At 42.5% G+C, this 13188-nt stretch overlaps 1 protein-coding gene across 6 annotated transcripts in view; it reads left to right on the forward strand.

Moving 5' to 3' along the window:
• The first annotated feature begins 11777 nt into the window (after positions 1–11777).
• The window catches only part of TNIK (TRAF2 and NCK interacting kinase), a 383893-nt gene continuing 382482 nt past the window's right edge, over positions 11778–13188 (forward strand). For all 6 annotated transcript variants that reach the window (XM_032407214.1, XM_032407215.1, XM_032407217.1 and 3 more), the window contains exon 1: positions 11778–12283. In XM_032407214.1, the coding sequence (XP_032263105.1) occupies positions 12227–12283 (57 nt within the window). In that variant the 5' untranslated portion in view covers positions 11778–12226. The remainder of the gene's footprint in view (positions 12284–13188) is intronic.

The raw sequence follows: 13188 nt of genomic DNA on the forward strand, positions 1-13188 counted from the left end.
TAGAATATCTATCTAACCAGCTTTAGGATCCTATTTTTTTCTTCATAAACTGAACTCTGTCCCTGAATTCCTCTCACCCCTTTCAGCTCTTCGGACCCCTGTGCATTTAACTTAATAAATTTCATTATATTTATTAAATTGGATTTTGTCTCTTGTTAGTATGACTAAATATTTATGTTATCCCCCCAACTCCAAATCATATGTTAAAATCCTAACCCCCCAAGGTGATGGTATTTGGAGGTCGGGTCTTTTGGAAGGTGATTAGTTCATGAAGGTGGGACTCTCATGATTAAGATCTGTGCCCTCGTAAGAGACCCCAGAGAGGTAGTTTGCCCCTTCTGCCTTTTGAGGACACAGTAAAAAGATAGCTGTCTATGAGGAAGCAGGCTCTCACCAGATGCTGAATCAGCCAATACCTTGATCTTGGACTTCCCAGCCTCTAAGACTGTGAGAAATACATTTCTGTTATTCCTAAGCCACCCAGTGTATGATAATTTGTTATAGCAGCCCAAACAGACCAAGATACTTGCAGAGCATAATTTACTCCCATTATTCCTTTGGTTTAACCAAGTAAGGTCCTTGCCCATCAAAGATGCTCAATAAATATTTGGGAATGGGGAAAAAAAAAAAATCACCTGGGAAGGTATTTGTTTCAAGGTGAAAATTCCTGAACCCTGCTCCCCCATGATTCTGGGAATCCACATGTTAATTAAGCTCTGTCTCCCTGTTTGATATAAGCGCTTCATGGACCATGCTTTTGGAAACACTACCTAAATTATAAAGGCAAAGACCATCTTGATGATCCCTGTATTTCATACATGTTTCTGATGAATGGACACACTAATGAGTGAAAGAATTTATGCTCCCTGTGGATGGATGAGAAAAGTGGATCCACAACTAACTGTTATTATCAGCTTTGACACAGTCGTGGCCATAGGTCGCTTGCTTTATTCTCAAAATCAACTAGTCAGGCAAAATCATAACAAGTACAAAAATGATGACACAGGGCGTAAAAGACTTGCCTCAAGTTTTCTGGCTTCAATGTGGCTAGTTCTGTCCACCTTTATCAGCTTTTTCACTACACTGATTTATTGATTAATTTTATAACCACCACTTTATCGCAGGCATTCTGTGAGGCACTGGAGAAATAGAGCTGGATAAGAAAATTCCTGGTGCTCAATAGCTCCATGGTAGAAAAGAAAACCAGTGACTGCACCATAGTGTTTTAAATGTTCTAAGAGAGAGAACCCATTTTCCAGTGTAGACTTTACAAATCATCCATGTAATTGCATGAACGGAGGGTGTTAAATCTCTAGAAACGTTCGGCTTCTATCTTTTGTGGTCAGGTGATCAAAACAACTATCCATTCCTCATTCTGTTGCCTGGGTTCTGTGGCTTAAAGATTCCACTCAGACAAGTTTCTTGGCTCCATTTGTGGCTCTTCCTCCCACGCGGAGCCAGTACCAGGCATGGCAAACCTACTCATTTAGCTTGAAGCTCTCCGGCAACCCACACTTTAAGGGGAATACGATCAGTTACATACTTTACAGTTTCCTTAAGATAAAAAGCACAACACAAGTGGATAGTACTTTAAATGTCTGGGGAGCAATATGGTATAGTAGAAGAAACCGAGAATCAGGAATCTGAGGGGAAACCGTAACAATAAAAGCACAGACTTGCTTTTTTTTCTTTTTCTTTTTCCTCCTTTTTTTTTTTTTCTTTTTTGCACAAAGCCTTCAGTCCCCGGAGCCCTTTCCTGTGTGAACTCTGTGACATTGAGCAAGTCATAGAGTCTCTGGACCTTGGTTTCCTTATCTGTAAAATGAGAGGGTTGGACCCGGGTTATCTCTAATGTTCCTTGCAGCTTGAAAGGTCTGATAAGAGCTTTATCTATGCTATGACTTCATGTAAAGATCCAGCTGGGCTACTCCTCCCCTCCGCCAGCTCTGGGCTAACCTATGGGGTCATGCCATTCAAATATATGGACATGAAATGAAAAACTGAAAAGTATTTTATGTATGTTGGGGTACGAGGAACTTAGAATCTAAGACTTAAAAAGATACAGTCCTGTAGAAAAGTTATATAGAAAAAGTGGAAACTATTTGAGGGGTGCCTAGCTGGCTTACTTGGGGGAATATGCAACTCTTGATCTTGGGGTTGTAAGTTCGAGCCCCATGTTGGGTATAGAGATTGCTTAAAAAAAAATAAATAAAATTAAACAAAAGGAAAAGAAAAAGTGGAAATTAATTGAGACAGCTAGCAGGGAGCAAAGCAGCACAGACTTTTGACATGGTCTGGATAGGCCTGGTGGTCAGAATAGACATCCTTTCATCGTTTCTATTATAGTATGTTTGGTCATTGACCAGAAATGTAAGGAATGCTCACTGTTGCAAGACACTAGGTTAGGTCCTAAAAATACTGAGGGAAAAAGTAAGCTGAAAATTCCATTATTTGGCTAGAATATAGTTAAAATTAAAACTGCTTCAGGATTTAAAAAGATCAAGAAATTTCTTAAAAAAAATGATAAACAAACTTTTATTTTTTTTCTTTTCCCAGTTTTTGTTAAATTCCAGTTAGTGAACATACAGTGTAATAACAAACTTTTATAATAAATATTGAAGGACTATAGCTGCATATTAAAATTTCTATACATCTTTGCCATTAGGAATTTCCCAAAGAATGAAAACAGAAAATACTGTTTTGAAAGGGCTTGCCAAATTTTTAGTAAAAATAGTTTTCTGTATTTGGGGAAAGTGTAATAATGGTATTTTAGATAAAGTATTGTGTTTGTCTTTGGACTTAAATGGTGCTAGATAATTATGAAAATTGTTCTGTACCCATTTAATACAAAAGAGATGTAGTCACTTGGCCTTATTATTTCAAGGGTAACTAAGGTTAAAAAAAAATCTATCTATCTCTTTATCTGAAACAAAAAATGAGAACTATAAAACAACTGTATTATTTTTCTTTTTCTATTTTGGGATTTGATCTCAGGCTGATCAACTCCAGGGACCATAGTCTTTACCTTAGATCATACTGTACAGAATGCAGTAAATTAAATTCCAGGCTCCTAAATACTTTGAGGTCCCGCTTGGAAAGGGAAGGAAGAAACAGTAAGAGGAAAACCAATTGCAAAAGAATGACAAATGCTATCAATGGACAGAAATGGAGTCTGTGTGGCTGAAACCAGTGGTAATGTAAGTGAAGGCTAAGAGAAAGCTAGAAGGATTGGGTTTGTAATTGGACAATGGGAAATTGGAATTTTATTTTCTAAGGCAGAGCTGTTTAGGATGATGATAAATTTCTGGTTGGGTCCCTGGAAGTAAGTGTTGTGTTATGAGAGACAAGTTTTCTTGAAGAAACTCCAAGAATTGTGAATCACTTATTTAGATAAATCTGTGGCATGAATACTGAAACCTCCTAGTGATGTGGTCTGAGAATGTGATATCTATGATTGCTGCCTTTTGGAAAGTATCAAACTTTACCTTGTGGCCTTGTCAAATTTTGTTAATTTCCTATGGCAGATTTGGAAAGCATGTGTATTCTTAGTGTGCTTGTTTTGCTTTGCTTTCACCTACTCTAAGAGCTTCTGTCTTTTAATAAGGAAACTTAAATATTTATACTTAGTCTGATATGTTTGTCCTTATGCCTGCTACATCACTCTTTGGTTACAAGCAACAACAGAAACCAACTCTGGTTAACATGAACAAAAGGCAAAAATATTGATTACGGAAAACTAATAGTAAGGCTGGAAGCAAGCAGTAGGTCTTAGTTTCCAAAAATACTGCAACAACTTCCATCCCACATGTTCTTCTTTAATGTGACTTGGACACTCCTCACATCAAAAGATGGGAAATATGTCTTCCTCTTGAACTAGGTAGCTTTGTGACAATGGCAGAATTAAAGTCACATGACCTTTGAGGCTAGGTCATAAAAGGTGATACAACTTTTATCTGGTTTTCATGAAATGCTTGTTCTTGAAATTCAGCCACCATGTCAAGAAGACCCAACACCCCACAGAGGGACTGACCTGGAGAGGAACCAAAGTTTCCAGCCATCAGCTTTGGCTGAACACTCAGCAAGGTAGCCAGCACCAAATTTACTAGGTCACTGAGTGAGTCGTTTTGGAAGTGGGTCCTCCAGCCCTAGCTGATGGTCTGTGAAGCACATGAGCCTTCCCTACCAAACTCTGGCCAGATTACAGATTTGTGAGCTGAAGAGATTAATTGTTGTTTTATTCATTAAGTTTTGAGGTGGTTTGTTGCACAGCAATAGATAACTAGCACAGAGAATCAAGCTTAAAAATGGGCAGGAAGCAAGGCAACTTCTGAGAAATAGAAAGGAGAAATGGACTCTGGTAAATACCTATGGGTAGGGTACCACAAATGGAATGAATGACCACTAACCATTTTCATTCTTCTTTTTTTTTTTTTTAAGATTTTGTTTATTTATTTGAGAGAGAGAGAATGAGAGACAGAGAGCATGAGAGGGAGGAGGGTCAGAGGGAGAAGCAGACTCCCTGCTGAGCAGGGAGCCCCATGCGGGACTCGATCCCGGGACTCCAGGATCATGACCTGAGCAGAAGGCAGTCGCTTAACCAACTGAGCCACCCAGGTGCCTCTTAAACATCCAGTTTATATTTGCCTGTGTGGTGACCCTTATATCAATCATGCAAAATTGACTTACATTTTTCTGTGTATGTTTAGAGATTGTATGTAAATACATCTCCAAATAAGATAAAAATCTTCTCATGCTTTTCTCTCTCTCCCTTCCTTTTACCCTCATGATAAGATGATTTTAGTTATAGGTTATCATTATTTCATTTTTACTTTATGAATCAGCAATGATAAAGACAATGAAAAGTTTTAATTTTTATTTTCTGTAACAAGAAGTGTTTGGTTACAAATAACAGAATACCCAACTAAAGGTGGCTTAAACAAATTGAGAAAGACTTATTATGTCCCATAAGAAGAAGGTCAGTCATCTTGTTCCTGGATTAGTTAACTTAGTGACTACTTTAATGATGCCATGAAGGATCTAATACCTTTCATCTTTTGCTTTCATTCCCAAGCTCATCCTGACCTGGCAGGAAGATGGCTGCTATAGCTCTAGCAATTATTTCCGCACACGCCCATATCTGAGACAATGTATTTGTTACCTATTACTGTGTAACAAATCAAGTGGCTTAAAAGAACAGTAAAATATATGATCTCTCACGGTTTCTGTGGGTCAGGGATTTGGCAGCAGCTTGACTGAACTGTCGTAGCTCAGGGTCTCTCACGAAATTGCATTCAGAGCCACCTGGAATCACAGTCATCTGAAGGTTCGACTGGGCTGGAACATCCATCTCAAGGCAGCTCACTCACAAGGCTGGCAAGCTGCATGAAACGTCCACAGGATGTGATGATTGGCTCCCCTGACAGCAGTGGTTTTCAACTGGGAATGATCTTGCCTGCCAGGGGACATCTAGCAATGTCTGGAGATATTTGGGGTTGTCATAACTGGGAAGGTGTTATTGGCAGCGAGTGCGTAGAGACCAGGAGTGCTGTTAAACATCCTACGCTGTACAAGGTAGCCCCCTACAGCAAGAGTTATCAGACCCAAAGTGTCAATAATGGTGAGGTTGAGAACCCTGGCATTCGAGCTGGGAACCAAGAGAACAAGGTAAAAGCTGAAATGCCTCTTATTACTCAGGTTTGGCAGTCCTCTATTCTATGTTAGTGGGCCCTACACAAGGGTGTAAATACCAGGAGGTGAGGCTTGTTGGAAGCCATCTTGGAGAATGATTACCACAAGCAGAAAGCTGTTCCTGGCACTCTTCTCTTCTCTTTGGTCCCTTTTCTTTTTTCAGTTTTCAAAGAGGAAAACCATTTTTATAACCCCCCACCAGACTTCTCTTCACTTCCCTTAAGTCAGTGTTGTAAGATATGTCTGTGCCTAAAGCAATTATTAGGACAAAGAATAGAAAATTATATGATGATTTTAGACCAGTTAATGTTGTCTCCCTCTGGTACTAGGAAGAGCTCATATTCTTTAAATACATGGAGGATACATTCTCAGAATCAGAGTTTTGCTAGTAAGGAAGAAAGAGAATGACTTTGTATGAGTCATACACAGGGTTCGCTATCTTTGCTTCCCATTGTCTTTTATATCACACATTTTCTTCTTGGATTCACTTTTCTCTTTGGCAGAATACATTTTCCAATAATAATTTAAGAAATAACCAACCATTTGAATCCCTAGGTCTCTGAAAATATGTGATTATTTTGTACTTTCTTAAATGCTAATTTAGTTGGGTAGAGAATTCTACATTAGAATACTTTGTCCCATTATCCCATATGTTAGATTGATTTGTCCCAGCATCCATTGTTGCTGATGAAAAATAGGTGAACTGGTTAGAATTTCCTTATCCTTGATGCTCTGAAATTCCATCATGATGTGTTCAAGTGTGGTATTTTTTACTTATGCACTAAATGGGAGCTTTTAGCCTGAAGATAAATTTTCTTTTCTTTTTCCCTTTTTTAAAAGATTTTATTTATTTGAGAGAGAGAGAGAGGGAGAACACAAAGGGAGAATGAGAGGGAGAAGCAGACTCCCCACTGAGCAGGGAGCCTGATGTGGGACTCAATCCCAGGACCCTGAGATCATGACCTGAGCCGAAGGCAGATGCTTAACCATCTGAGCCACCTAGACGCCCTGAAGATACATTTTTCTATTATTTCTTTGAGTATTCCTTTCTATTCATTCTCTAGATGGGTATCAGATGAATGTTGGAACTTTGATTTATTCTCCATATTACTTAAATTTTTGCTCATTGCTTTATCTATCCTTTCTTCTGCAATTTGGGATAAAACTGGGCCCAATCTTCTAGCTTACTAATTCACCTTTCAGTTCAGCTTGAGTCAGTATAGCATGGTGATTAAAAGCCTGAGTTCAAATCCTGGTTCAGTCATTTATTACTGTGTTGCCTTGAGTAAGTTAATTAAACTTTCAAGTCTTCAGTTTACTCATATGTAAAATGAGTATGCTAATATTATTGCCTACTTCAGAAGATTATAAAGATTAAATATGTTAATGCATGACTGCTTAGAGGAGTATCTGCGGCATAGTATTACTTATTATTGTTCAATCTATAAATTTATTTTATTTATAGATTATTTATTTATTTGAGAGAGAGAGAGAGAGAGAGAGAGCACGAATGGGGGGAGGGGCGGAGGGAGAGGGAGAAGCAGGTTTCCCCGCTGAGCAGGGAGCCCATCATGGGACTCAATCCCAGGACCCTGGGATTATGACCTGAACCGAAGGCAGATGCTCAACCGACTGAGCCACCCAGGCGCCCCTATACATTCACTTAAAAAATTTCAATAAATATATTAACTATTCATCTAACTGGTTTGTTTTCATAATAACTTGGTTATTTTATGAATGTAAGATCCTGTATTATTTTTTTGAGGGTAATATATATGTATATATGTTATAAAATTTCTTTTTGCTCTATGAACAATAACTTTGGGTATTCAGTCTGTTTGTTGATTGCAGTTGGTTCCTTTCTTTCATAGTAATAGCTTTTTAGGAACAATCGGTGGATTGTTTGAAAATCTCATTTGCCTATCTGTGGTGTCGACTCTAAAAGATTTTATTTATTTATTTATTGGAGAGAGAGAGAGAGAGAGCATGAGCAGGGGGAGGGGCAGAAGGAGAGGGAGAGAGAATCCCCAAGCAGACTCCCCACTCAGTGGGGAGCACGACTCAAGGCTGGATCCCATGACCCTGAGATCATGACCCGAGTGAAAATCAAGAGTGGATGCTTAACCGCCTGAGCCACCCAGGAACCCTTGTGGTGCCAATTCTAATTCTGAGTGCTTGCTTTGCTGACTGTGGTGTGAAGGGGGGCAGCACAGAACGTCCTGCATGGCAGGGGATACAGGTAGTTTACCTTCTGTGTGTGTCTGTGCACGTGTGTGTGCATGTGTATGTGGTCTCCTTTCTCCTGGCAACTGGTCAGCAGCCCTTGGGATGATACCCTCTCTCCTTCACCCAAGCACCCATACTTACAGAGAGAGCATCTGTCAGGGTTGGGGGTGGACATGTCCACCCACTGATTCTCATTATCCTGCTTGATTTTGGTCCCATCATTTGTCACCATCTAACATAATCTTAGTTATGGATCATTTATTTACAATTTGATTATTTCCCTCTGTGAAAGCAAATCTCCAGGACCTACTATTGTGCCTCGCACAGAGTAAATGATTTATGTATTTATGGAATGAATGGATTAATGCCATTCTTTAGTTTCTTACCGTGATGGAAGTGTCTGGTCCTTGTAGCCGTTACCTCTGAGCTGGAAGCCTCCCCAGCTCTCACCCTGGTCCTACCCTGTACAGTTTTGGTTTACAGATCTACTGGCAATCAAATCCTACCTGCTTTATCTAATCCAGGAAGTCCTCTGAATTGCTGGACCACTGATGCTCCCTTTTTTGTCTTCCAGAACACTAATGAATGTTTTAAAATACATTTCCTGTTATATCTAGGGATTTGTGGGGCTAGAAGGTGTACAGAGCGTGCTTTTAGAAGCTCTACAAGCTGTGTTACTGATTTCCACAGTGTTTATTTTAGTTGGAGCATGGATGTGACATGAAATAACATTGACTCTAATAGAGGGAACTGAACCCCCTTTGGGATTCTCTCCTTTTTATAAATATTTTTAAAATAGAAAAATATTTCAAATATACAGAAAGATACAGAGAACAATACAATAAATACTAATTAAGAACCATCCATCCAGATTTCAGAATTCCAAACATTTAGCAATATTTGCTCAAGATCTTTTTTTTTTTTTAAATTAGATACCATTGTTGGAGCCTCCTTTGTACCTTCTCATCAGATTCCTCGTCCACCCTTCTCACTATCCTGAAGCTGATCTGTGTCCTTCCTGCCTGTGTCCATGCTTTTTATACATGTTTTATAAACATATCTATGTTTCAGAAACACAGATATGTTTATAGACATAAACAGCACATTGTACTGTTTTACAGGATTTCAAATTGTACATAAATGATATAAATTCTTTGAATCCTTCAGATGACACCAAGAGAAAAATCTCACTTTGGTCAAATTTTGAATGCCTTTTCTGGCATGCTAATTTCTCTTTTAACAAAGGAATAGCAGGCCTCAGGCTAGAAGCCTGGAGCAGGCAGCCGTAGCTAAAATTAAATAATATTGCTTTAGTTCCCAGTATATTTATTTTGATGGTTTCCTTCTATTTTTTAGCAAGTGTTGTTACCTTTCCCTTTATAGTAGTGATTTATTGATTTATTGATTTGAGAGAGGGGGCACATCCGTGCCAGTGGGTGGGGAGGGGGTGAAGGGGCAGAGGGAGAGGGAGAGACTGGGAGAGAGAATTGTAAGCAGGCTCCACACCCAGCGCTGAGCCCTATGTGGGGCTCATCTCATTACTCTGAGATCATGACCGGAGCCAAAATCAAGAGTCAGATACCCAACCGACTGAGATGCCCAGGCACCCTTGTTTCCTTTTAAATTAAATAAGAAAAAAAGAAAAGTGTTGATTTAAAGAAAAATATTAAGTAGATAATAGGATGGGGGGTACACAGACATAACAAAAAATGAGAGGAGCTTGTATTGAAATGGCTGAAATTTGATACACACTTGACCTCAAGGATAATGTTCAAGTTCCTTAATGAGACATGAGAAGCTGACCTTTACTTCTCTTAGCCCAGTCACCACTATTAGCTCACCTAGGGCACAAACAGCTTGGAGTTTGCTCCTTCCGTTCCTAGCTGAAGGTGCCTCGGTTATTGTAATCTCTCCTTATATGGTATTTCCTGCAACCATCACTGCCCCCCCACCCCTGCCTCCGCTTGACTCTGCTCATCCAGTCAGCCTCTACGAAGCCCTCCCCCACTTAGTACCCATCATTGTATTGAACATATAGTCTTCAAATTCTAAATCCAAGGGTAGAATTTAGTGCCAGTATCACAGCATCATCATGGCCTGAACAGCTTATTAAGGTGGGAAGAAAGGATGTTTCAGATAAAATCTGGGGTATAAAACGAAGATTGTCCATGAAAAAATGTTAATCTCATTTTTCATGTTTGGAGTTTTAAAAATAGTTACGTTCGTAGATCTAAATACCTGATCTTAATGATTTCTTTCAATGCTGAGACAATACATTACTTGGTCATCTAGATTAAGGGTAAAAAAGGGACAGAGAAGGAAAAAATAAGGACCATGATGGGAAGTACTATGATGGGAAATGATAGTTTTTTTTTTTTTTTTAATGTTATTTCTACATTACTTGGTGGTTTACTGCACCTTACTTATCTTAAGCTGGATGACTTCATTAGAAAATGAGAGATCAAATCGAGCGTTCTGAATATAACACATTTAAACGTTTGACGTTTTAAGGGCAAAAGCTCCTAAACAACTGTGTGGCCATTGAGATGTTGGAACAACTTTCCAGTTTCATGTTCCCCAGTGCATATAAATAAGTACAATAATATTAACAGCAACAACAAAAACACAGCGCATAGCGAATGCTGTTTAAAAAGTCTTCCAGTGTCTGCAGTCATGATGAACTAACTGCATTGACTTCCGTTCATTCATTCAAAAGTCTTATTTTGAAACTGACATTCACACCACAGGATTCAAAAGCCCCCACTGCACTTGGCCAGATGTAAATTCTCATATTAACAGAGGTGCAGATAATGCTTTCAAAACTACTGCTATATTTGGGGAAAAGCTCAATTTCAGCGTTTCTTCCTATGTATTTCGCGTGGCCAAAGCCAGAGGGGAAGGGCTGTACGGGGGGCTGGGGGAAGTGACTTCATACTTTTGATTACGGAATGTCATGTTTACCACTGTAAACGTTCAGCCTTTAAATGAGAAAGCGGGTGGAGTGAGATCGCTCTCACGCCGTGCATTTTGTATGTTACATCTTACCCACCAGCCAAACTTTCTCCATCAGTCTGAGTAGGTCAGCGGCGGAAATGCTGCCTGAAAGGGAAACGCAGGGTCGGGAGGCGGCGTGTGCTCCTTACCCGGTGTTGCCTTTGGAGTTACCTGAAGCATTCAAGCTCTTGCACCCAGAGAAAAAGCTTCTCGTTTCACTTCGGTCGTTTCCGTGGGGGAATTGCGGTACGGGCAGGTCCTGGGTGTGGCGGTGCCAACAGGGAACTCAGATCTCCGTCTTCCCCCTTCTGGCAAACCTTCCCAGCCCCTGACGGGCGAGTGACCGGCCCTCGAGACCCGCCTTCCGGGATCCCGGGGTCGCTGGCTGACAGACCCCGCCGCCGAAGCAAACCGCTGGAGCGCAGGGTGCGAGTGCGCTTCTCCCCCATTCGTTCCGCGCCTGGAGGCGGATCCCCTTCCCTGCACACAAGTCCTTATATGCACCGGTTGCACCAGCCCGTGTTACTCCAGCCCCACAAATAATTAATGGGGGAGGGAGGCCCGCTCTTTTTTTTCCCCCTCTGGATTTGTCAGCGCTAGAGCAGTGAACCCTGCCGAAACCCCCCTGATGCGATTGAGAGCCATTGTGTTGCGGTGCACAAACTGGACACACAAAAATAAAGCCCCTTTGCCCCTACGATAAGCGCGGCAGGGTTCAGGAACAGCTTTTCACATCCAGCCAGATTAGCCTGCAAAAGCCTGGGCGGAAAGGGTGCGCGCCCCTCCCCCATCCAGGCTGGTGCAGAAGGACCGGGTCAGGAAGCGCGGCCTCTCCCCAGTCGGAGACCACGCCTCCTCCGCCTTCACCCCCCCCTTCTTTACTCCTCCCAGGAAGCGGTGATAGACAGTTCTGTGTGGTTCTCCACCCCCCCCCCCCCCCCCCCCCGGCAGAGTGGAGGAGTTGATGTGTCTCATTATAACAGCCAATGCAGCCGCCATCCACGCACAAGCAAAGAAGCATGTCCCATTTAAATACACCCACGCAGCCCCAGCGCCCTTAGCTGAGCAGGGCGCGCAGCCCACACGCACCGCGGCTCCGGGCTTGGAGATCCGCGCAGGTTGGGCTCCCGGACCCGGCGGACCGAAGAGCGGAGGATCGGGATCGGGTGTTGTGGGGCCGGAGTGGGCGGGGGAGGCTGGGCCCGGGGCCTCTGGCGCGACACCCGCATGAGGACGCGAGTGAAATAGACCAAGGTGGAATTTCCAAGGGAGAAGCTTCAGGGTGGTTTTGGACCATTTCTCCCGCGAAGAAGTAGACATGGCGAGCGACTCCCCGGCTCGCAGCCTGGATGAAATCGATCTCTCGGCTCTGAGGGTGAGCAGAACATGTTTTCTGATTTCTTTCCAGTGGCTTGGGTCGGGGTGAATGGGCTCGGTGCGTGAACTGGGGCCGGGACTGGTGGGCAGAGGCGAATGCGACGCGGAACGAACCTGGCTTCTCGTTTTGATTCGGGGTCTGCTGAGGTGCTCTTGGCTAAGCCTCCACGCAAGGGCTGTGCGGTACGTGTCCTCCTTCGGTTGTGGCCAAGGCTCCCCCGAGAACCAGTGGAGCTTATGCCAGTTTCATCTTACACCAGTGTAAGAGCATTAAAATGAAATGTTCCTGGTGTGTGTGTGTGTGTGTGTGTGTGGCGTGTGCACACACGCCCCGGACGGTCATCTCGTGCCAAGGCGCAGACCCCACCGTCCCCTTTTGCAAAAAAGGATAACAGCAGCGTGAATTAAGGCACTGGCCACTCACTTTTTCCAGCTACCTGCAAGATGACATTGTGAGCCTGACTGTCCCCACGAAGCCGAACCTGCCGCTCCAAGGGGGCGGCTATTGCAATGCTGGTCTTGTAGATGGCAACTGCCTCCTCTGCCCCCTCTCCGCCTTCCGCGCCCGGACTCCCTCTCAGCGCTCTCTTCTATGCCAGTCTGCCGCTCACTTTTATTTATGGTTTAACTTAGCCCTGCCTGTGCTTTCTGACTTGGTGCCTCTGACATTTCAGTTTTATGGCTGAACTTAAGCAGGTGAAAGGATGTGTTCTCTGCTTTTCCCCAGGCAGACCGGAACTCCCGTTGAGTGTGTGTGTGTGTGTGTGTGTGTGTGCGCGCGCGTGCGCGCGCGCGTGTGTGTGTTCGTGTTCGCCCTGTGTCTGTGGCCAGTCCTTTGTAGAGAGCATCTACTTCCCTCCAGCCCCACTGGTTTGCGTTTACCTTCACGTGAATTGCCTCACA

This window comes from Phoca vitulina, unplaced genomic scaffold (assembly GCF_004348235.1).
Source record: "Phoca vitulina isolate PV1807 unplaced genomic scaffold, GSC_HSeal_1.0 scaffold8, whole genome shotgun sequence".
Classification (NCBI taxonomy): domain Eukaryota; kingdom Metazoa; phylum Chordata; class Mammalia; order Carnivora; family Phocidae; genus Phoca; species Phoca vitulina.